Source organism: Mustela lutreola, chromosome 13, assembly GCF_030435805.1.
Source record: "Mustela lutreola isolate mMusLut2 chromosome 13, mMusLut2.pri, whole genome shotgun sequence".
Taxonomy (NCBI): Eukaryota; Metazoa; Chordata; class Mammalia; order Carnivora; family Mustelidae; genus Mustela; species Mustela lutreola.
The window spans coordinates 59,366,749-59,391,949 of NC_081302.1; the positions used below are offsets into that span (position 1 = coordinate 59,366,749).

Sequence of the window (25,201 nt, forward strand, 5' to 3'; positions counted from 1 at the left end):
AATCCAAATGCATCCAATTGTTAGCAACACCTAGTTCCTTTTGGCTGTAGGACTGAGATCTCCATTTCCTCACTGCCTGTCTGCTGAGGGCTGCCCTCAGTTAAAGGCCTCTCTGTGGTTCTTCCACATGGACTTCTGCATCTCAGAAGCAGCAGCAATAGTATATTGAATTCTCCTCATGTTGTAATCTCTCAGCTTCCCCTCTGGCCACCTCTCTCTTGCCTCCACTTGGGAGAATGTTCTCTGCTTTTAAGGATTCATGTGATTAGACTGGGCCTTGCTATAACAGTATTTGTCCTTCCAAAGTGTCCTTCCAAAATTCATACACTGAAACCTGATGCCCAATGTGTTTAATAGTAGGAAGTGGTGCCTTTGGGAGATGCTCAGATCTAGAGGGTGGAGCCCTCACGATTGGGATTAGTGCTCTTATAAGAGACCCCAGGGAGCTCCCTACCTCTTCTACAAGGTGAGGACACAGCGCCTGTCAACCAGGAAACAGGCTCTCACCAGACACTGCATCCACCAGTGCCTTGAGATCTTAAGAATTCCCAGCCTCCAGAACCATGTGAAATAAATTTCTGTTGCTTATAAACCACCAGTCTACAGTATTTTGTTACAGAAGCCCAAACAGATCAAAACAGGCCTATGGGGATAATCCGGAATCATCTCCCTATTTTAAGATCTCCATAGCTTTATCACATCTGCAAAGTCTTTTGGACATGTAATGTGACATATGCATTGTTTCCAGGGAGCAGGTGTGGGTATCTGTGAAGGGGCCATTATCCTGCCTAACAGACAGGGTAAGGTGAATGAGTGCTCACATAATCTGCTTGTTCATGTAGGGAACCTAAAGGTTAAAGCCAAAGGCATGAAAACAATAATGATGGAAATGACAGAGGTCATGTGGGAAGTAACAAAATGGATCTCTGGGAAGTAACAAAATGGATCCTGGTAGGGCCAGCCCATCCATTTTCATGTCCCAGGATAGCTGCTTACGGATGAAGTTTGCTGCTGACTGCACAGCCAGTGAGAGTATCCCGAGAAGGAAGTCAAGTGGGGGTGGCACGCATGGTGGGGCTCCCACCCCACTAACCATGAAGAGGAGGCAACGTACAGGAAAACAACAATGTACACACAAGATTGGAAGAAATGAAAAATAGAAGCTGGTTACTTGTGAAGAAATAAAAGTTGTTCACAGTCTAATCTTGTGAGGCAAGTCATGAATAACAAAGATGCTCAAATTTCCTCAAAGTGGAAAAAGAAGCTGACAGAGCTAGATTTTTGAAAAAGAGAACAAAGACTGCCATTGCTTCAATGCTGAGAACATTCAGACAGGGGGCAAAACCCTGGCACCCGAGGACTCTGTAGCTTCATTATCTCAAGTCCCTCTGGGTCACCACAGCCCTCCCTTCCTCCAGTCCTCTCTCTGGCTGTCACTTCAGACACCAACTTTTAAAAAATTATTATTTTATTCTTTCACTTTCACCTCTTCATTTTAAATCACACTTCAGACAAAAACTGATTTACCAACCTTTTGCCTTTCCTCATTTTATAGTGCAAACCTCTAAATCTTATTTTGATTTTTTACCACCACACAATAAATCACACAAATCTGAAAATTGATTTTTCCACAGATCCTATCTCACCTCATTACGTTTCAACGGGACAAAAGAACGTGACTATAATTGTAGCACACCTGCTAATATTTATGCCCGTTATCTTAAAATTTCTTTAAATAGAATTATTTGCCAGACAGAAACAACTCACCAAAATATTTTTAAAATATTGACTGCTTCAATGTCCTGCTGGGGTTACTGGAGCTTCAATGTCCTGCTGGGGTTACTGGAGCTTCAATGTCCTGCTGGGGTTACTGGAGCTTCAATGTCCTGCTGGGGTTACCGGAGTCGTACAACCTGCCTGCCTGCCTTCATTTGCGCTTTCCTTCCTTCTTTCTTTTCTTATTTTTTCTTTTTATTTTTCACTCCCTCCTTTTGTTTTTGTTTTTACATGTTTTCTCCCCTAACGTGTGGTTTTCTAAAATCCCATCTGGTGCAAAGTATGATTATCTATCAGGCTTGGTGTCCTGGATTCTGCAAGCTGTTATCATAGTCAGAATTGGTCATATTCTATACAGAAAGAGTTGTTCAGATGGATTTACTCAACTGTAACAGAGAGAATTCAGACGTTAAGTAGTTAAATAGGGTTTTTTTGGGGGGAGGGGTGTTTTTTGTTTTTTTTTCCCCCACAGGAAGCAGGCAGGGCTGTAGGGACAGAAGTATCAAGCCCGTAAAAAGAATATTCAAGGGTGATAGTTGTCTTTCTCTGCTTGACTTATTATCATATGATCTCCCTGATATGAGGAAGTGGTGATGCAACATGGGGGCTTAAGTGGGTAGAAGAATAAATGAAACAAGATGGGATTGGGAGGGAGACAAACCATAAGTGACTCTTAATCTCACAAAACAAACTGAGGGTTGCTGGGGGAAGGGGGTTTGGGAGAAGGGGGTGGGGTTATGGACATTGGGGAGGGTATGTGCTTTGGTGAGTGCTGTGAAGTGTGTAAACCTGGTGATTCACAGACCTGTACCCCTGAGGATAAAAATATATGTTTATAAAAAATAAAAAATTAAAAAAAAAAAAAAAGAATATTCAAGGGTGAAAGCGTATTTGTGGGCTGCAGTAGGAGGGTGTGTAAGTGGCTACCAGGCCATTGTTTCCATTCTCCATTCTCCACAGAATTTCTACTTCCTGCCCACAGCTACACCATCACGCTTACCAAGTTGTTGTGCCCTATTTCAATACCACCAAATACTTTTTGGTCCTTATGTTTCTTGACTTAACTATATTTGACACCATTGATCACTTTAACCTTGAAACATTCTTTCCTTACCTTCCCTGATAAATGTTCTTGTAGTTTTCCTGGGCCCACCACTGAAGAAGCCAAGGTACTCTCCTCCTCAAGGCTGCAAGCTTTTGAAGTCTTCCCACCTCCCAGATTGTCCCTACTACCTCAGTCTCAGCAGTTACTAATCTCTGAGTTAACTCAGCATCCAGTTTGCTCTTTTAGCTTCCAAACATGAGTTGTGATGTTTTAAAATATGTCAACAAACTGATACTTCTCCCTTCAAGAATGGAACTGACAATGTCCACAATAACTAAACTATGGAAAGAGCCCAGATGCCCATCAAAATATGAATGGATAAAGAGGTTGTGGTATATATATTCAAAGGGATATTACGCAGCCATCAAAAAAACTGAAATCTTGCCATTTGCAATGACGTAGATGGAACTAGAGGGTATTATGCTAAGTGAAATAAGTCAATCATAGAAAGACAATTATATGATCTCTCTGACATGAGGAATTTGAGAGGCAGGGCAGGGGGTTGTGGGGGGATAGGGAAGGAAAAAAATGAAACAAAATGGGATTGAGAGGGAGACTCTTAATCTCACAAAACATACTAAAGATTGCTGGGGGGTGGGGGAATAGGGTGGCTGGGTTACGGACATTGGGGAGGGTATGTGCTATGGTGAGTGCTGTGAAATGTGTAAGCCTGATGATTCAGACCTGTACCACCGGGGCAAATAATATATTATATGTTAATAAAAATAAGTAAGCCTGGACTCAATGAGTCATGTCTAATGAAGAACGTGGCAGAAGTGACAATGAAATGAGAACACAAAAGGCAATGTCGCTCCTCCCTCATTCCCTTGGATCCCTGACTCTGGGGGAAGCCAACTGACATGTCACAAGAATATTCAAACAGCCCTGTCGACAGGCCCACATGGGCAGAAACTGAGGCCTTTGGACAACAGCCATGTGAGAGAGCCATTTGGAAGTAGGTCCTCTGGCCCTAGACAAGCCTTCAAATGACTGTGGCACCAAAACTAGCACCTAACTAAACTGCTTCCAAATTTCTGACCCACAGTAACTATGAGAAAATAACTATTTGAAAATCATTTAGTTTTAGGGTAATCTGTTATGCAAGAATAGGTAACTGAAACACTAGTATTACCGATAGCCTATATTATACCCTCCCTATAATACCAAGTATTGTTTTAAATTCCTGACTACACCCCAACTAATACAAAATGCCAATCTTTTTTGAGTTTGTCATTGGCTGGCAATTTTTGGAAATTTTTTTTTTTAATGAAAAGCCAAAGGCTTGGACTTTTAATTATAACTTAATCATAATTTTCAATAGTTTAATGGCTCCAATTTAGTATTTTAATACATGAGCAGGAAGCGCAGACTGATAGTTAGATAATGATATATGTATAGTTGGTTTAAATATATATTTTATATATTCTCTTTATAGAATGTCTCTTCCTCTCCCCCAACCCACTCCGTCCCTGGCTGTCCTTCTCTATCTCCCTCTCCCTACCCAGTAACTCTAGTCAAGATGAGAAAGGAGCTAAGGAAACAGATGCACTGAAATTTAAAGACTTGTCCAAACTCATATAGATAGTAAGTAGTGGAGCCAAGATTCAACTACAGAGACCACTTTCAAATTCTATGCTCATAATCACTATGCTATGCAACCTATCAGAGTATATATATCTGATCACAAGTTATGTATATCAGAATAGGTAACAAGTTCTGATATTTATCAGTACGGTTACAGAGCCTACCACTTGGCTGGTATTTCCTTCCATGGTATTCACACTGTTAATAGTTAAATATCAACTGTTCTAAGCAGTGACCAAAAGATTAATATACACATACATATACACACCAGATGGACACAAAAGAAAACATGACTGTTTTAAAGAAGGTACCAGAAGGTACACACACATAAACATCAAAATTCAAGGGAATTATTTGAAAGTAGCTCCAAAATACATAATGTCATACCCCAGTACATGATCTACAAATCAGTAGAACACATCACCTTCTACTATGTTTACTTAGAAAAGAAATGAAAAGAAAAAAGAAAAAACATTAATCCAAGTCACATTGGGAGATTTTTATTAACTTAAATTGACACTTAATTTTGTCTGCCAAGTCCTTACTGAATATACCTTTATTTGATACAAACCTACCCGTTCTTATCAATACCACAGGATCATGAAGACTTACAGTAATCAGTGTTTTATGATGCTTAAAACAATGTTCAAATAACAAGTTATTTCACTGACATACTTAAAAGAATATTTTGGGGAGTGTCTGAAAGCTCTTTTTATAAATAGTAATTGATATATTTAGATAGGTATTTGGTGTTGAAGATAAACACTTCTAATATAAAACATTGTTTTAACACATTGCTCTGCTAATGAGACTAGTTATCAGATATAATATATTTCTAACACTAAAGAATAAAGCTTTATCTTCATATTTATTTTATTCATAGGACTCTCATCAATGAAGAATGTTGAATCTAACAATAAACTGGCATATTGTGAGTGACATTCTATAGAAGTGAAAAAGAAAGCTGCAACAAAAGAAACTAGATCACTGCATTATACATTCTTTATACAAACAGCCCACTCTGAACAGTAGAATTAAATGCAGACCAAATGCTTTTAAAAGTTTTTGTGCCTAGCTGGCAATTATAATCTCCGTACACTAAAGAGAAAAGGAACAATAATAATACAGAACACAGTATTTTTAACAATTATCGCACATTTAACACCTTCAGCCATCCACTGGGTTCTCCAATCAGATTGGCAACTGAAATTTCACATCCACCTGGGCTTGCTTGGCTAAGGTCACTATTTCAGAGAGCTTTACAACCTGGAAGGAAAAAACAAAGCATCTTTGTTTCCAATTTCCACAAAACCGTAAAATCAGAACTACCAGTAAATGTGAAATTAATGCACATTCAATCTTTCTCACTTAAAACATCTGGGCTATTCTGACATTTTATAAATCACTTCACACTTACAAGCATTTGCCACTCTTGAAGGATAGTCAAATCTGAGACTCTTCATAACTCACACCTCAGCTCAATACCTTCTGTATGTATGTGTGTGTGTGTATGTGTATACCTACTCTTTTTTATTGCCTAAATTTTATCTATTTTAAAGACAGAAACTGTGGTTGTCTTAATTGGACACCATACAGTGCAAAGTACATCTAATCAAAAGTCTGTTTAATAATATGTATATAATCCTAACTTGCAATATCAGGATAGGAGCTTGAGTCTAGAAGTTAGTATTTCATATTTTGCCAAGCTGAATTCCAATGTTGTGTCTATAATCTGTGTGAGGATAGCCAGCTGGTACCATACAAAGGATTAAAATTAAACATGTCTAAAACAAAACACAAATTCAGCTTCTGTCCTCCCCAGGTGAGTAGTTAAGAAGAGGTTTCAAAGTTAGGCCCCCTGAGTCTAAATCCCATTCTGATGTTTATGACATGTGATCCTGATGAATAAGTTAATTTATTTGGCCTGTTTCCACATCTATAAAAATAGAAATTGTATAATCAAATATAATGAGATAATACCTGAAGAAAAAGCTTAGCATTGCAAGCACAATAAATAAGTGGCAGCAGTTGCTACTATCATCATCATCATAATTATTAATATTGTCATACTTCCATAATCTCACAGTCAGTAGAAAAACAATGCAGTTACAATTTAATCAGCTGTTCACTTTTGTCTTTTATGGTCTACTTGATCAAGAGTTGATCAATATTTGACTGATTCTTCTCCTTTTTTCCCATGTCCACAAAGTTTTCTGAAATACTTTTGCTCTACCATTCCCTTGCTCAAAATCTTAATCTTTAAACTCGGGATTGAGGGGCACCTGGGTGGTTCAGTCAGTTAAAGTGTCTGCCTTCAGCTTAGGTCATGATCCCAGGATCCTGGGATAAGAGTCCCGCATCCATCTCCCTGCTCAGGAGAGAGCTTTCTTCTCCCTCTCCCTCTGCTGCTCCCCCTCGGCCCCATTCTCCCCCTCTCTCCCCCGTCAAATAAACAAATAAAATCTTAAAAAAAAAAAAAAAATTTAAAAATAAAGTCAGGATTAAGTATAAATCTGTCACTAAAGTGCAGCTGATTTTTATTTACTAGTGTGTACTTTCCCAAAGAATGACACTAGACCTTTATTATTTTTATGAAATGATATCACATTAACTCAGCAAATCTCAAAAGTCTACTGCTGATTAAAAGTCTACTACTGCCCAGAGGATTCCACGAAATGACCATAAACAACAGTTGGAAAAATCAAAAGTTCTCATTTAAAAACACCTCTATGTCTACTATGGAGTGTGTTCCAAGACAGATTACTAAGTAAAAGAAATGACATAAAATATGTTATCATCATACAATGTGAGAAAGTGGAGATACAGATATATATGTGTGTATATGTATGTGTGTATACACAAACACACACGTACACATTACTTGCATATTATTTTTGAAAAGTGAAATGATGAACTAAAACCTTCTTTTAAAAAGTGGCTATGTGTGGGAAAGGAGGAAACAGGCTATATTATAAAAGTATAAAAAGTTTAAAAGTAGAAAAGCTAGATTCTCTGAATATACCTTTGGAACCACTTTGGAACCACATAATATTTACATAAAACAAAAATTCCTTTAAAAGTAAATGAGGGGGTGCCTGAGTGGTTCAGTAGGTTAAGTGCCTGACTCTGGTTCAGGTCCTGATCTCAGAGCCATGGAACTGAGCCCCACATTGGGCTCCCCGCTCAGCAGGGAGTCTGCTTGTCCCTCTGCTGCCCCCCACCTCCATGCTCTCTCTCTCTCTCAAATAAATAAAATCGTTTAAAAAAAATAAAAATAAAAATAAAAATAAAATAAAAATAAATAAATGAAACTAACTTAGACTCTAAAATGAGCCAGCTAATATTGCCAACAATGAGTGTTTCTGCTAAATATTAGGAGCACTGAAGTGATTATACCTATCATCCCATCTTATACACTTTGCAAATTTGCCCTTAGATATGTAATGTAGCATGTTTACCATTTTAGCAGCTTCATCCAAGTCATCACAAGCAAGAATTTTAAGTCCACTGTCTGCTATCAGTGCCTTAGCATCATCAACTCTTGTACCTGGAAATGATTTATACAAATATAAAGATGTTTTAAATACATGCTTAAACTCATTTAAAATGCAGGTCACAATATGAAATTTCAACATAGGAGTACTTTCATCATCTAAAATAAATGCTTCTAAAACCAAAGAAACTACTGTAAGATTCTGGAGCTACCTCAGGAATATCTTGCCTTACCATGTCCATGGTAACTTAGGCAAGTCCGAATTTTAAAAAAGCACAACAAATAAATAACATAATAAATTATACCAACCAAAACTATAAGCAATTTCCCCCAATATAAGAAATATTTTCTAAACCCACATCTTAAAAATTTCCTATTATAGGGGTGCCAGGGTGGCTCAAGTGGGTTAAGCCTCTGCCTTTGGCTCAGGTCATGATCCCAGGATCCTGGAATAGAGCCCCACACTGGGCTCTCTGCTCAGCAGGGAGCCTGCTTCCTCCTCTCTCTCTGCCTGCCTCTCTGCCTACTTGTGAGCTCTGTCAAATAAATAAATAAATAAACCTTTAACAATTTTTTAAAAAAAAATTCCTATTATATATTAACATTTTCACTTCAAAGATAAAGCTATTTGAAAACTCTATTTTAAATTTATTAAACTCCTTGGAATTAGGAACTTTTAAACAATCAAGAGTTCATGGAACAACCACAAGGTATCTTTTACACTCACCTTGTAACCGTACCACAATAGGTATTTTAATTTCCAAATCCTTTACTGCCATAACTATACCCTGTGCAATAACATCACACCGCATGATTCCTCCAAAAATGTTGACCAGAATAGCCAGTACCTGTGAATAAAATGGTTTTTGTAGGTTAAAATTTAAAAGCAAAGAGTATAGGTCCTTCCTTCTCAAGAAAATACTAGTGCCTGTGCCCTACCAATTAATTTCATGGTAATAATTTTCAACCAAACCATCACCTTCTCTGCAGCTCCCACCACTGAAGTTTATGCAGTCCACCACGTACCAGAACTTACTCTCCCCAACATGGGTGATTTCAACACCTGGCTTATACAGCATCTTCTCTCCTAGCCCATATGAACAAGATTCCCTGATCCTATTTACTCGTTTTCTATTAAACAGCCATTCACCAACATGACTGCCCCAGATCATGATATAAGATAACATTACATGCAAGTTCTCCAATTTAATATTTACCACCTATCATTCCTTCTTCATTTATCCCCACCAACTCAACCAAATTCTCACACACAACTGAACCTCAAAGTCACTCAGCTTCTCCTGAATACCCACTCCTAGCTACACTTCACATCCAAATCTCAAGGCCTGTTTGGATCAGCATTCTTACATCATCACTGATAGTCTGAATCACTATTTTTCTATCATTTCCCCCAAGAAATCTTTTTCTATTTTTTAAAAAAGAGTTTTAGTTCATTTACCTACACCAGAGCTTCCAACTAGCAAAATACAAATGGGTTATAGACATACCAAGATATTGTTCCCCTCTACCCACAGAGCAGTTAGGAGGATTCTGGGACAGCTAGCACCTCTGCACCTCTGGGCCAGTATCCTCTGTCTACAAGCAATCTGCTACATCTATCTTCTATACCCCACTGAAATACCATTTTCTGTGAATGACAGGACATTAAAAAGACTGAAACACATTTAACTACACTATGCATTCCTTATTTTTACCAGTATTATTTCTAGACCTTTAAGAAATGAAGGAGTAGACTAGAATTCACAGTGACCTTGGACGTATCCTCCTCTCCTCCCTCCCACCTCATTCTCGGTAGCTTCAATACATACCACAGGCATCACCTAACACGCGTGCCTTAAAGTGTCTCTACCATGTCACTTTTACCTCCGGTTCTCCAACTAATGATCACCAAGGCTAAATCGTTGACTTGACCAGAATGAATGTTTCTAGAATATTAAGTGTACAAAGCCCACTCTCTGCTCAACCTCCTCTCCTCTCACCTCCAGCTCCATCAGACCCAGTCTTTTCCTCTTAAAACCTTCTAGTCTCTCAACCTTGATCTAATCTCCCAGATTCTCAGCAGCTCTGGCTTTCTACACTACAGGGCCTGGATCCTGTGGCTCAGTGATCCAGTGACACTGTCACCTGCATGCTTAACTTCCCCATACCCATTCCTCTCAAGACCAGTCGGCCTCTGCCATCCCTTCAAATAATGCACTCTTGGATGATTCTAGTCAATCAGTTTATTCATTGCAACTTCAAGGAAAACCTAAAAAGTTAAAACAACAATAACCCGAAACATCAGCATAACCTAAAGAGCAGTACAAAAATGACTCTTCATTAACAATCATTTCTTTAGTGGTCTGCCTCATATCTCTCACTTTCTTCATAAGCCTCCTATCTCACCTTCAAGCTCTCTAATTGTTAGATGTGATCTTCCTTTCTCCAGTGACACCTTGAGGAAGGAGTTAACCCCCCCTCTCTAAAGCTAATCTCACTATCTCATTAGTGTGTCGTATCTCCTCCAGGTCTTCATTCCATTAGCTAAACTCACTTTCTTCTTCATCCTCAAATCTCTTCTCTCCTTAGATAGAAATAGTTCATATTCTTGGTCTTCTAAATAAACAAGAAAGTAAACATACACTAAACACTAAAGTTCTCCTCAACCCCACCTCCATTCAACTGCTAACACTATGTCCTTCTATACCCCGGGGTTGCCTCAGTGGCTCAGTCGGTAAAGCTTCTGACTTTGGCTCAGCTCATGATCTCAGGGTCCTGGAATAGAGCCCTATAGGGTGAGCTCCACATTCAGCAAGGGGTTTGCTTCTCCCTTTCCCCCAACTCATGCTTGCTTGTTCTCTCTAATATATAAAATCTTAAAAAAAAAAAAAAAAAGAAAAGAAATGAAAAAGAAAGAAAGAAAGAAAGAAATACCCTGAAAGGGTAATCTCTGCCGGAAGTCTCTACTCTCTCAATTCCCAATCAGAGCTAACCTATTACAACCTGGTCTCTGGCCCTTCTTCCCTATTGTTCTTGCTAGGGTTCCCAATCACTAATTCAGTCCTTACTCTACCTGATCATTCCTATAGATGGACACTGCTGCCTACCCCTTACTACTCAAACTCTCCACCTTGGCCTTAGATGTCATTGCTCTCTCCTGATCTCCAGGAGGTCTCTCCTGATCTCTTTTTCTATTTTGTTGGGCCTTCCTTCTCTCTTCAGTCCTTCAGCTCCAGCGGTGGCAGGGGCTCCCATTCTTGGTTTCAGCCTCCCACCCTGGGTCATCTTACCAACTTCCTAACACTTCAAGAGACACTTCAAGAGAGATACCATAAGCCAAGTTCAACCCAGTCAGAAACACCTATTTCTCCACTTTGCCTCTGACTACACAAAATGCTCGCCACCGAATGATCTCGCCAAACAGAAGTCCTTAATGTTAACCTAACCAACCCTTCTCTGTAGCTTCCCAACAAAAAAGGAAAAGATGAATTTAATGATTCTGTCTCAGAAATGCCTCTAAATTAGGTTTCTTTGTTTTATTCTTAATGACACTACTTCTGTCAGGGACCTCTTCATAGTTTTGCACAAGCAGGTATATAACAACTGAACTCTCTCTCCTGCCACTGCCTCCTCCTTCCACTCCATTTCATCCTCTACTAACCCCAGTTACCTTCTTTAAAAAAAAAAAAAAAAGGAAAATAAATAAATAAATAAACAAAAAGGTAAGGGATATATATATATAATCCCTGTGTATGGATTAGGATAAGGGAGTTAAAATCCAAACTTCCTAACTAGATACAGAGGATCTCTACAATGCAGTCTCAATTTGCTGACTTTAATCATTCATTCCAAAAATGTTGTATTCTTACACATAAGCACCTTACCATTCCATAAACACAATGGTCTTTTTTGGATTCTATATAGCTTTTTTAAAATTTATTTGTCAGAGAGGAAAAAAGGGAGAGCGCACAAGCAGGGGGAGCAGCAGGCAGAGGGAGAAGTAGGGTCCCAGCTGAGCAAGGAGCCTAAAGAGGGTCTTGATCCCAGAACCCTGGATAATAACCTGAGCCGAAGGCAGACACTTAACCGACTATGCCACCCAGGCATCTTTGGACTCTACATATCACGCTATTTTCTTCTTCTTCCCTAACTCATTCAATTTCTCAAGACAGCTCAAGGAATCATTCATTCAGTGAAGGTCTCCTTGATTCGCCTACTAGTTACCAGCTCTGACTTCTATTCTTCCACAACACTACATTCAGTTTATCACTCCAGTCAGACTATAAAAACGCCTTAAGCAAAGTAACCATGCATTCCCAAATCCAAGTACAGTGTCCAACACAAAGAGACATAATAAGTATACAGCTATTTCAATGCTATCCACCTTGTGTCCCTGGGTTCCTGGCCTGTTTCCAACTCCAATGCCCTTCCTGTCAGTCCACAACACTGGAATTCTTACGCTTTTCTCTATTCTTGTACGTAGACCCTAAAAGCTCTACTTAGAAGAATAGTTAAAATTCTAGCTCACCGTAGTAAGTACTCAACAGTTAAATAATTAGATAATGCTCTGCTTTTAGAGTTTACCAAAAGAAGCTACAGAAATACAGTTCCAATAAGATTTATTTTTTGAATAGTTATTAAACAAGGAAAATAAAGCACTGTTATTTCTCATTTCAGTTCAATGCTTTTTGTAAAACAAAATATGGCAAATAATTCCAGAGGCTCAAAGAGCAGTAAAAAAAATTTTTTTTTTAAACAATTAATTACTTTAGAGTCTAACACCATAAGTAAAAAGGCACATTGTCAGCAGCATCAATAATACTTATTAATGACCTCTGTATGCACTGAGCACTATGCCAGCCACAGGCAGAGGCAACAGTGAGTAAGAAATACTCCTCACTGGGGCACCTGGGTGGCTCACTGGGTTAAAGCCTCTGCCTTCGGCTTGGGTCATGATCTCAGGGTCCTAGGATTGAGCCCCACATCGGGCTCTCTGCTTAGCAGGGAGCCTGCTTCCTCCCTCTCTCTGTGCCTGCCTCTCTGCCTACTTGTAATCTCTCTGTCAAATAAATAAATAAAATCTTAAAAAAAAAGAAAAAAAGAAAGAAAGAAAGAAAAGAAATACTCCTCACCAATGAGGAATTCTCGGTACTGAATTCAGTAAAACTAGTTCCACAGAAGCCACTATCTTATTTTTCCATAAGTCTTACAAAACTCACAAGGGCCACACAGTAGATATACCTCTTTAAAAAATCATTAATAATATTGTGTATCTTTTGGATCATTATGCTTCATGTCCCTTGTATTCTGATAATCACTTACAAAATCATAGTTCTAATTTATGGCCTATCTACATATGAAAGATTAATACAAACATTAAAATGAGTGTTTTAGAAGAACACCTTATGTAAAAAGTGGGTCAAGGTATGCTAGCCAAAGAAGACAGGAACAGACATTTCTGCAAAGACATCCAGATGGCCAAAAGACGTATGAAAAAGTATTCCACATTACTCGGCATCAGGGAAATACAAATCAAAACCACAGTGAGAATACCACCTCACACCAGTAAGAAGGCTAAAATTAACAAGTCAGGAATCGACAGTTGTTGGCAAGGATACGGAGAAAGGGGAACTCTCTTATATTGTTGGTGGGAATGCAAGCTAGTGCAGCCACTCTGGAAAACAGTATGAAGGTTCCTCAGAAAGTTGAAAATAGACCTACCCTACGACCCAGCAATTGCACAATGGGTATTCACCCTAAAAATACAAAGGCAGTGATCTGAAGGGGCACATGAACCCGAATGTTTATAGCAGCAATGTCCACAATAGCCAAATTATGGAAAGAACCTAGATGTCCATCAACAGATGAATGGATAAAGAAGATGTGGTGTGTGTGTGTGTACACACACACATATATACAATGAAATACTATGCAGCCATCAAAAGAAATGAAATGTTGCATTTGCAATGACATGGATGAAAATAGAGGGTATTATGCTAAGTGAAATAAGTCAATCAGTGAAAGACAATTATCATAGGATCTCTTTGATATGAGGCATCTGAGAGGCAGGGCAGGGGGTTATGGGAGGGTAGGAAAGGAAAAAATGAAACTAGATGGGACTGGGAGGGAAATAAACCATAAGGGACTCTTAATCTCACAAAACAAACTAAGTATTGCTGGGGGTGGGGAGGGGTAGGGATAGGATGGCTGGGTTATGACATCGGGGAGGGTATGTGCTATGGTAAGTGCCGTGAAATGTGTAAGCCTGATGATTCACAGACCTGTACCCCTGGGGCAAATATTATATGCTAATAAAAATAAATAAATAAAGGGGGAGAAAGATAATACATTATATGTTAATAAGAACAAATAAATAAATAAATAAATAAATACGGGGGGAAAAGATATGCTAGCCAAAAAACTCAAACTATGTGTTTTGACATATATTTACAAATGGGTGAACTAGATGGCATGTGAATTATATCTTAATAAACTGTTTCTCTAAATATATATATATATATGCAAACAGAAACAGAGAAAGGGAGTGTGAGTGTGTGCATATGTGTGTGTATGTGTGAAATATACAAGCATTAGCAAATTTAAAAAATGGTAAGTCAATAGTAACAAAAATAATCTCTGGATAGAATTAAAAGGTAATTTTAATTTTCTTCTTTGTAGCTTTATAGATTTTCCAGATCTCTGGGCTTTCGTGGTCAACTACCATCTCCAGCAGTTTTTCATAGGAATGGCTCCCATACTAGATCACTACTATTCAGAGTATTACCTAATACCATCTAATATATCTTCATCTTGTTTTCTAAATTACAGCAGGAAACTACCTTTTTTTTTAGTCAACTTTTATTGCATTGATTTCAGCAACTCTTCTAAGCTAGTTAGGTCTTCTGAAATTTAATGCTCTACTACTGTAATGACCACATCTACTAATTAATCAAGTTACTTCTTGTCATTCAAATTCTAAAACATAAGCCCGGCCCTTACCTTTTTATCTGAAGTGATAAGCTTAAATGCCTCTGTTACTTGATGGACTGTGGCACCACCACCAACATCAAGAAAGTTCGCTGGAGTCCCTCCGTGAAGTTTTATTATATCCATTGTGGCCATCGCCAAACCAGCACCATTTACTGTCAAAAGGGAAAATGACTTGTATAAACAACAAACACAAAGAAAATAAATTAAGTTCAGCCAACCCACCTTTAACATAACAACACATGGTACCTAGACAGCCTATATTTCCATCAAGGCCAATGTAGTTGAGATCTGCCTTAGCTGCACCTTTCTCCCTTTCATCTTCCTGGGTCCAATCCTGTAAATCAAAGATTTTCTTCTGGCGATAAGCTGAATTAGAATCAAAGTTGATCTTTGCATCCATGCACAGCACTATGAAGGAAAAAAAAAGAAAATGATCTGAATTTCAAAACAAACACAATAAACCATCCAATAGTGAAATGTTCTTAGTTTAGGAGAGAAAGGTTTTGTATTGAAAATATTTCAATTTATGTTCACAATGTATTCAAACTGTTTATTAAAAAAGAGTATTTGGGAATTAAAATTGCTCTATCAAAGTTACTAGTTATACATCCATCCTAGCCAGATAGTAATGGATAAAAGGGGGGGGGAGAAACACTTTAAAAACCCTTAAAATTTGTTTTAAAGTTACTAAAAACAAAACAGTCAAGCACCTAGCTATTCCCCTTCTCATGTGCCTTGGACCCCACTGTCTCTTACCTACGGAAGGACACTGCTCTAGCAATTCCATCCTTCTTGCATTATAAACTGCCCCCTTTTTGCTACTGGCTAAATGCCAATGATTTGCAAAAATGCTGTTATTTCTCCCACCATAAAAAGAAGAAAAAAATAATTTGCCATCTCTTCCCTCTTATTCTTCTCTTCATATACAGCAAAAGTCCATGACAGACTTGTCTATATAAACCAAGGGTCAGCAAAAAACCAGTATGGCTCAGGGGCCTGACTGAGACTATGCCTATTTTGTATTACCTGTGAGCTAAGAATAGGTTCCACATTTTTACATATTTTGAATGGGTTGTTAAGAAAGAAGGGGAAAAGGAAGACAAGGAAGATGAACAGGATATGAAGAAAAGCAGCAGGAATGAAAACCATAAGTGGGCCACAAAACTGAAAATACTTACATCTGTCAACTACTTTGCCTAAACTCCCATCATCCTCCCTTAAATCCACTCGAATCAGGTTGTACCTCCAGCATTCTTCCAAAATGGCTAATTTGAAGGTTACAGCTACCAACTTCATCTTTCAATGCTTTATTCCTTCCTCACTCCAATATAACTACAATATTCTCCTTGCTATCCCTGATAAAAGGCTGAAAGACTGAGCCGCTTAAGCCTACAAGGCTACCCAAAACAAGAGACAAAGTTTGAAATCCAGCTAAGTTAACTACTAATAACAGCAGAAAACCAACACTCAACACTCTTTCAGAGGAAGATAAAAGAATTCTGTCTCTACACTGCATCTCCCAAAATATCCAGTATAAGACTAGATCCGTGAAGGTAAAACAGGAAAATATGAACACTGAAAAAGAGAAAAAGCAGCCAAGAAGAACCAAACCCAACACAACCCAAATTTGGAATCAGAGGACTCCAAAAGCTCTTTTAAATACTTTTAATACTTTTCCCTTTGAAATAAAACTATCAAAAGAAGCCTAGTGGAAAAATCTAGAACTAAAAAGTTCAACACCTAAAATGAAAAGTTCTCTGGATGTGCTTAACAATGTATTTATTGGAGCTGGATCAATGAACCTGAAGACAGATAAACAGAAGTTACCCAATCTGAAAAAAAAAAAAAGAAGTCATCCAACATGTGATACTGGGAAGAGAAAGGAAGGAGAATGGGGCAGGAGAAAATATTTGAAGTGATGAAAAAAGATATATCAAGCTAGATTTCTATGTCCAGTAAAAATATTCTTCAAATCATGTAAATAAATTTTCAAAAAATAAAGACCTCATCAAATTAATAAGAAAAACTATCCATGTTTCTTTTTTTTTTTCATGTTTCTTTTGAGTACTGTAATAGGCTGAATAATGCCACCCAAAGATAAATAGGTCCTAATACATGTGAATGTTACCTTATATATTAAAATTCTTACAGGTGTGATTAAAATAAGGATCTTGGAGGATTATCCTGGATTATCTTGAAAGGCCCTAAATTGCATCACAAGTATCTTTATAGGAGAGAGGCAGAGGGAGATTAGATACACATAGAAGAGGAAGAGGCAATGTGACTCAAGAGGCAGAGACTAGAATGAGGTGGCCACAATCAACAGAATGCCACCAATAAGTTACAAAAGGTAAGGAATGGAGGCTTTCCTGGAGCCTCTAGAGGGAGCACCTTGATTTCATGTGACATTGATTTTGGACTTCTGGATTCTAAAACTCTGAGAGATTAAGTACCTCTTGTTTTAAGCCACCTAGTTTGTAGTAATTTGTTACAGAAGCCACAGGAAACTAACACAGTTACCAAAGGACATCAACAGAAAATCTGCAGTCTACCAAGGAAAATGTATGCCCAATAAACATGAAAAATTCTCAACATCACAAGTAACCAAAGAATTGAAAGATAAATTAAGACATTTCCTGATTATTAGTTTGACAGTTTAAACCCAATATAAAACTTACTTCTGCCACAAGTAGACAATGAAATGGACACTCTGTATGTTAGACTAACTTTTCCAGATGACAATCTGGCAAAATACATCTCAAAATGTTATTATCATGACCCAATAATCAAACATACGTGAAAATATTATTCTTCTTTGACCCCAAAATTCCCCTTCTAAGAATCCATACGAAAGATAATGAAGACTGCAAAGATTTATATACAAATAATATACAAGCCTTTAAAAACTGAAAAATAGGGGCGCCTGGGTGGCTCAGTGGGTTAAGCCGCTGCCTTCGGCTCAGGTCATGATCCCAGGGTCCTGGGATCGAGTCCCGCATCGGGCTCTCTGCTCAGCGGGGAGCCTGCTTCCTCCTCTCTCTCTCTGCCTGCCTCTCAGCCTACTTGTAATCTCTCTCTGTCAAATAAATAAATAAAATCTTAAAAAAAAAAAATAAATAAAAATAAAAAATAAAAACTGAAAAATATTTAACATCAAAATATTCTATTATATAGGTTTTTGGGTTTTTTAAAGATTTTATTTATTTATTTGACAGAGAGAGATCACAAGTAGGCCGAGAGGCAGGCAGAGAAAGAGGAGGAAGCAGGCTCCCTACCAAGCAGAGAGCCTGATGTGGGACTCCATCCCAGGACCCTGAGATCATGACCTGAGCCGAAGGCAGTGGCTTAACCAACTGAGCCACGCAGGTGCCCAATATTCTATTATATAGTTTTAAGTTTAAAAAAGAAAAGATACAAACTGAATAGACAACATGATCCTGATTACTGAACAGACTGAAATGAGCTACTGAAATATTAAAATAGTGTTAGGTAATGAGGCTATATAAATTTTTTATTGGTGCAAATTTTCTAAAGTAAATATACAATGCCCCTTAACCAGAAAAGGAAAAACAAACAAAAAATCAAACAACAACAAAAAACCCTCCTTCAAAATATATAGAAATACATACAAAGAATAGAAACTAAATACAAAGAGATAAATTTACAATGCCCTTAACCAGAAAAGGAAAAACAAACAAACAACAACAAAAAAACCTCCTTCGAAATATATAGAAATACATACAAAGAAGAGAAACTAAATACAAAGGGAAAAAATGGTTTTTAAGAGAACAAAGACATTCTCTTAACAAGAGAATATGGCTGCAGAATTCCACTGCTGAAAATAATTCAGGAATCTTGCTTTCAACGTTTGGAATGTTTCCATGAGGAAAAAAAAAAGAAATAGCTGTTCTATACAAGTAATACTCCTTCACTGAACATTCATTTTTAAAATGTGCCTTTACTTTCTAAAAAACTTAATTTTTTAGCTTTATAAACTACCCATATGATCAAAAGAGAATTTACTCATTCTTTATACAACTATATAAATGACCAACCAAAAATCAATTTCTATAATAAAGAATATAACTAGAAGTATAAAAGTGAAAGATGATCTACAAATGCTTAAGAGATTAAAATGCCCAAAGTGACTTGAAACAAATCCAATAAATTACAGTAACAAAGGTTGTTAATATAAAAGATCAAGAAAAGGGAGGAATGGGGTAACTGGGTGATGGGCATTAAGAAGGGCACATAAGAGGCGCCTGGGTGGTTCAGTGGTTAAAGCCTCTGCCTTCAGCTCAGGTCATGATCCCAGGGTCCTGGGATTGAACCTCACACCGGGCTCTCTGCTCCACAGGGAGCCTGCTTCCTCCTCTCTCTACCTGCCTCTCTGCCTATTGTGATCTCTGTCTGTCAAGTAAATAAATAAAAATATTAAAAAAAAAAAAAAAAAGGGCACATAATATGATGAGTACTGGGTATCATATGCAACTGATGAATTATTGAACACTACATCTGAAACTAATGATGTACTATATGTTGGCTAATTGAATTTAAATAAAAACAAATAATCAAGAAAAACTTAAGCTACAATAATGCAACTTATATTTTTATAACTTATATATAACATATATATAACTTTATAATTTTTATAACAATAAAACAACTATACATGGAAATTGTAATAATTCAGAATCTTTAAACACATGCAAAAGAAAAGGTATCAAAGTAACAAGCTAATCTTACTTCTCCAGTGAATAAAAATATTAAAAGGACTCAAGTATCAAAGTCTACCCTCTGTATAATAAAGATCCATGATGACTCTAAAGTCTGAAACTTGTGAGAGACTAAGATGGCTAATTTCCATAACTACAGCCAATTACTCACTACCACACCAGATACTCTAATCAGCAATGCCCAAAAGAACTTTCTGCAATGATGGCAATATTCTATATGCGTGCTATCTAATGTGGTAACCACATGCAGCTACAGAACAGATGAAATGTGACTAATTTGACTGGGGAATAGTTTAATCACATATCATTTTAATTAATTTTAATTGCCACATGTGGCTAAGAGCCCCCATAAGGTACAGTATAACTTTAACACCCTCCCCGTGTATTTTAATAGGTATCTTTAATATTTGTTCACACTCATTCTATTTATTTTAAAGTAGTTTCTACATAGGAATGCCTTCACTCCATTATGAGTTAAACTTCCCTAGTGAAACATATGATTGGTAAATAAATATATCATTAATGTTTGATTAAAAAAAAGATACCTTACCAGATCCATCTGAATCCTCTACCATTGGATTTATTTCTACCATAGTTGCATCGTATTTCAGGAAAAGGTTGTAAAGCTTGACCATATTTTCTGCCGCAGAATCCACAATATTAGGTGGAAATCCCATCTTCTGTGCAAGCTGAAATTCATTTGTCTCTTTATTAACAACATCAACATTAAATTCTTGTAAATAAAAAACCTTATAATTCATCATTAAAATGGTAAGCATGAATCATTTGTAGTCCCCAAACATGAATGACTGAAATAGCAGCTACTACTACTAAATGGTTAAACAAAACTTTTTATTCAAAATTCTCACAAGGCAAGTAGTATGCCCATTTTACAAATGAGAAAGAAATTTAGAAAGGTCAAGTGACTTGCCATTTGCCTAGATTCCAGTTCCAGTGTTTATTCCATAGCCTCCATACTGCCTCTAAGCCTTATGGTAAACCTAAACTGAAAGAAGAGGCTTATATTTTATTAAAACGACATATGAAATGTGGACTGACAATCCCAATAGTCCAAATGATAGCAAAAATATTAAATCACCTGATCTTACCTTTTAGGTAATTTATGAAGAATATCTACCAAGCAATGAGAACACAAAATCAGTGTAACTGCATTCATTCAAAAAATCTACTAAGCACCTAATACAAGTGAAGCAAGTAGTATGCCCATAGATATAGGTACTTTAGCTATGAATCTAAAAGAAGAGTTTATAGTCCTGAGCAGAAATCCCTAACTAGATATACCTGAAGAGGTTTTTTAAAAATACATATCCCAAGGTCATAAGGCCATAACTGAGAAGTTCCAGTTCACAAGTTCTATAATGGACCAAGCCATCTGTAACTTTTGAAGTTCCATAAGCAATTCTGAACCACTGGTATGGAAGTTCCATGTTTATTCTAACTGCTGCCACTGCTCAAAAACACTATGGAGGATGTTCACCTTTTTTCCAACTGCTATCCAAGGCTGCAATACATTTGAATTTTAACTACAGAAAATCTTAAATTCTTTAAGGGTGAATATGGTTTTTGTAAAAAATCAAATGCCAATAAAGCAGATAATCAAGCTAAGAAATGTCATTTTCTATTAAGACTTATTTCAGGAATGCCTGGGTGACTCAGTTGGTTAAGCATCTCTCTTCAGCTCAAGTAATGATCCCAGAGTCCTAGGACAGAGTCCCACATTCGACTGCTGGTTTAGCAGGAAGCCTGTTTCTCCCTCTGCCTGCTGCTCCCCATGCTTGTGCTCTCTCTCTCTCTGACAAATAAGTAAGTAAAATCTTAAAAAAAAAAAAACAAAAGACTTATTTCAAATAAAGAATAGTAAGAAATAAATGAGAAATAATGAAATTTTATTTCATTAAGAAAGATTTTCACTAGGTCATAATCTACCATTTTAGAGCTAAACATATGAGAATTATGACAGAATCTGATCAACCCAGAATGACATTAATTTACCAAATGCTATGCTTGGTACTATTTCTGTTCATCACTCAAAAAGCTATAATCTTAGTAGACTATGTCTTCAACTATTCTTGTAAATCAAGTATTCTTTCTCATCTAAATTTAGCCATCCAGTCATCACTCTCACATAACTACCTAATGAATCTCTCTGTCCCATTTAAAGATTTATACCATTCTTTTGTCTAAATGACATTATCAAGGTAATTTCTCTATCTCTTTTAAACTTTTGTGCAGGTCAAAAATTTCTGTCCTATACTTCAGTATCATAAACCTATTTTGACATAGTTTCCCACTAATAGATGGTAATTTCATTCAAACTTTAATATTCAAACTTTTTTTTAAGATGGCACTTATTTTTCATATCCAAACTAAAAACAATTTAATTCAGTAGGAGTATTACCAACCTTACCAAGCAACTCTCACAGGCCATGGTATTAAACTTCATGGTTGGGCTTTTTTTTGGCGGGGGTGTGGCAGGGGATGGGGAGTATTGATGGAGAGGTGGAGGGAAGATGCATACAAAAAGGACAATATAGAATACTAGTTATAATGTGGGCAAAATTTATTCTGTATGTGCAAACACTAAAAGTCATACCTGTCATTAGGTTCTCAAAAGCATCCTTAAACCCCCCCCCAACAAAATAAAATCACTGACCTATCATAGGGATACATAAGACAGTGTCCATACTATTCCATACAATTTTATAGGAAATAAAGGGGAGGATGAAACATATCAAATGCTACCATGGGAATGTAAAATCCAGACTGTGATAAACAATAATCACTCCAGTGTCTTCAACAAATGAAAGAAGACAAAGAGAGTAAGGGAAAGAAAACCTATAAATTAGAAAAAGACCCACGAGACAATAACCAAAAACTCAAAGGAAGACCTAATATGGATCCCAACTCAAACAAATTATAAAAGAAAAAAAATGAAAAACTTGAGACAAGGGGATGTGAATGACTGGGTAAGTAAGTAATGATATTAAGAAATTTTTTTTAATTTTACTAGTTATAACAATGGTATAGTGCCTATTTTAGAAGAATTCTTACCTTTTAAAGACAAGTAATAAAATATTTATGGAAAAAAGGATATATTGTAGATACTTCTAAAAGTTTCAATTTCAAACAAAATAGTCAAAATTTTTAAAAGTTTCATCAATCACTTCACTTACTCAAAGTTAATTCTCTTTCTTTCTTTCTTTCTTTCTTTTTAAGTATTACAATTATCCAATAAAGCTAGACAGAAATTTTTCAGAATACAACATACCCGGACAGCTTGTTCCTTCTTGATGCCTTCTACAATATCAATAGGTTCTTTAAATATGGCCTCAGGAGTCTCAGCAGCAACATCTTCAATGTTGACACCACCTTGAGAACTTCCTATTAATACAGGACCCTACCAGGAGGGGGAACAGACAAAACATCTAGATTTTATTATGGACCCTTCATTAAATGTTAAAACCTATTTATGCACACTACCAGACTTATGAATTTATCACTCCCCACTCCTATTTTTAAATTTCCCAGAGAATTTCTCCTTACACTTCCTGCACAGTGCCCCTTTATAAGTATTCATTTGAAATGAAGGCAAAGAAGTAAAAAAAGTAAAGGAAGACAAGAGCTCACCTGTGAAGGAAAAATATTAAAAATATATACAAAACTCACACCAAATAAGTTATATAAAATATAATCCATGCATTATTTCTTAAGAACTGAAGGGCAATTAAAATATTATTTAAAGAACATTTTTAAAAGATCATAAAAAAGATACTGATATTTAAAAAGGAAAGTCTAATGAATTAAAGATTTTATAAGCTCTAGACATTCTGCAAGTTAATAAAAAAGAAAGTTACCTACCTTGAAAGAATAATTCTGGCTATTATCATGGATAATATAAGAAGGTAAGATACAAATACTAAATAATTAAATTAACTTTTAAGTCCTCTAAAACCTAGACAAGAAAAATCTTGGGAGCAAAATAATCTAATAGATTTGTTAATTCACACACAAAACTGGAAATAACCTTAACATGCAAAAACAAGGAAGTGATAAAATCGTATTACTGAAGATTATTTAATGATATAGGAAAACGATCTCAGCAGTGTTACATGGGAAAAAATTAAGAAAAACTCTAGATTCTGTTCTCAATTGTTTGGGTTTATTTTAACATAAAGTATGTCTAAAAGTGCCCCTACTCACTAATCACATAAACTGAAACCATTAAATGTTAAGACTTTTATTATTTTGTGTCACTATTCCATACCCCACCCCAATCTTTTTTTTACAGTGAACATAGTATTCTTAATGGGGGGGTGGGGAGCGGAACAAGGTGATTTTCATGGGAAAAAGGCAAAAACCAAAAAAAAAGACTATTTTCACTTTTCTATCCCAGCAATTAGTGTGCTTAAGTAACAAAATCATCTCAAGACATAATATAAAGGAATAGTATTGTATTCATTACTGGAGAACAAAACAGTCTGGAGAACAAAACAGTCCTTCAAATCCTCAAAATAAGGCAATAGCCAGAGGAAAAGAAATAACCTATTACTTTTTAAGAGAATCAACTGTTACTTAGGTGAAAAATGACTTAAAAAATAGTACCAGTGTCCATGGAGAAAAACTGGGTGGCTGAGAAACAGGTGGATGGGAGATTTATACTTCCTTGTATATCTTCATACCCTTTAAATTTTATATTATGGGATTAGAATTCAATATGCATGTATAATAGTTTGGCTGGCCTTTGTCCCCAGTGTCTGGACAACCTTTAAACCTTCCACTACATCTCACAGTTTATGCTAATGAAGTGACTCATGGTCGGCCCCTAGTTAATACAAAGGAGATGACTCAGGTAGGCCCCAGGCTAGGACAGAAAGACAAATGCTGTGATTAGAGGTTTTGGAGCTTTGAGCCACATGATATCTGCACACCCTTCTGGGAGGAAAGGGGATATTAAGTACAACCAAGCAGCCAATGATTTAATTAATCGTACCTACTTAATAAAGCACCCCCCTAAAACTATGGACATCAGCATCAGAAAGATGGTAGATTAGGAAGCCCTAGACCTCATTCTCCCACAGAAACACAAACTTAACAATATATGATCTGAATTTTTATTCCCTTCTATGAGAAGAAACCTCTTTATGAGAATACCAGAAACCAATTAGGAAATTGTAGTACCTCAAGTTCAAATGCAATGAAACAGGTAAGAAAAGTCATTTCATTTCATCCAAGTCAGCCCCCTCCCCTAGGTTGACACAGCTAAAGATCAAGAGAAATAGCCCAATGCCATTTCTTCCTTGGGGAGAAAAGGGGGAAGTTGAATGCATATCTAACATTCCTGCTTTTCAGGCGGCTATGAAAACTACTAATCAATATCATCGATGAGTATTGATGCAAAAACTCTCAACAGAACACTAGCAACCAATTTCAGTAACACACTAAAAGGATTATACATCATGAATAAATAGTTTCTGTCTCACCTGACTTGGAAGACTG

At 36.7% G+C, this 25,201-nt stretch overlaps 1 protein-coding gene across 3 annotated transcripts in view; it reads right to left on the reverse strand.

The window, feature by feature from the left end:
- Window positions 1-4,949: 4,949 nt before the first annotated feature.
- SUCLA2 (succinate-CoA ligase ADP-forming subunit beta) overlaps window positions 4,950-25,201 on the reverse strand; it is a 58,880-nt gene continuing 38,628 nt past the window's right edge. For all 3 annotated transcript variants that reach the window (XM_059144073.1, XM_059144072.1, XM_059144074.1), the window contains 7 exons: window positions 22,974-23,102; window positions 20,235-20,373; window positions 15,195-15,356; window positions 14,958-15,100; window positions 8,686-8,806; window positions 7,924-8,012; window positions 4,950-5,731 (listed from right to left, as the gene is read on the reverse strand). In XM_059144073.1, coding sequence (XP_059000056.1) covers window positions 5,657-5,731; window positions 7,924-8,012; window positions 8,686-8,806; window positions 14,958-15,100; window positions 15,195-15,356; window positions 20,235-20,373; window positions 22,974-23,102 — 858 coding nt within the window. In that variant the 3' untranslated portion in view covers window positions 4,950-5,656. The remainder of the gene's footprint in view (window positions 5,732-7,923; window positions 8,013-8,685; window positions 8,807-14,957; window positions 15,101-15,194; window positions 15,357-20,234; window positions 20,374-22,973; window positions 23,103-25,201) is intronic.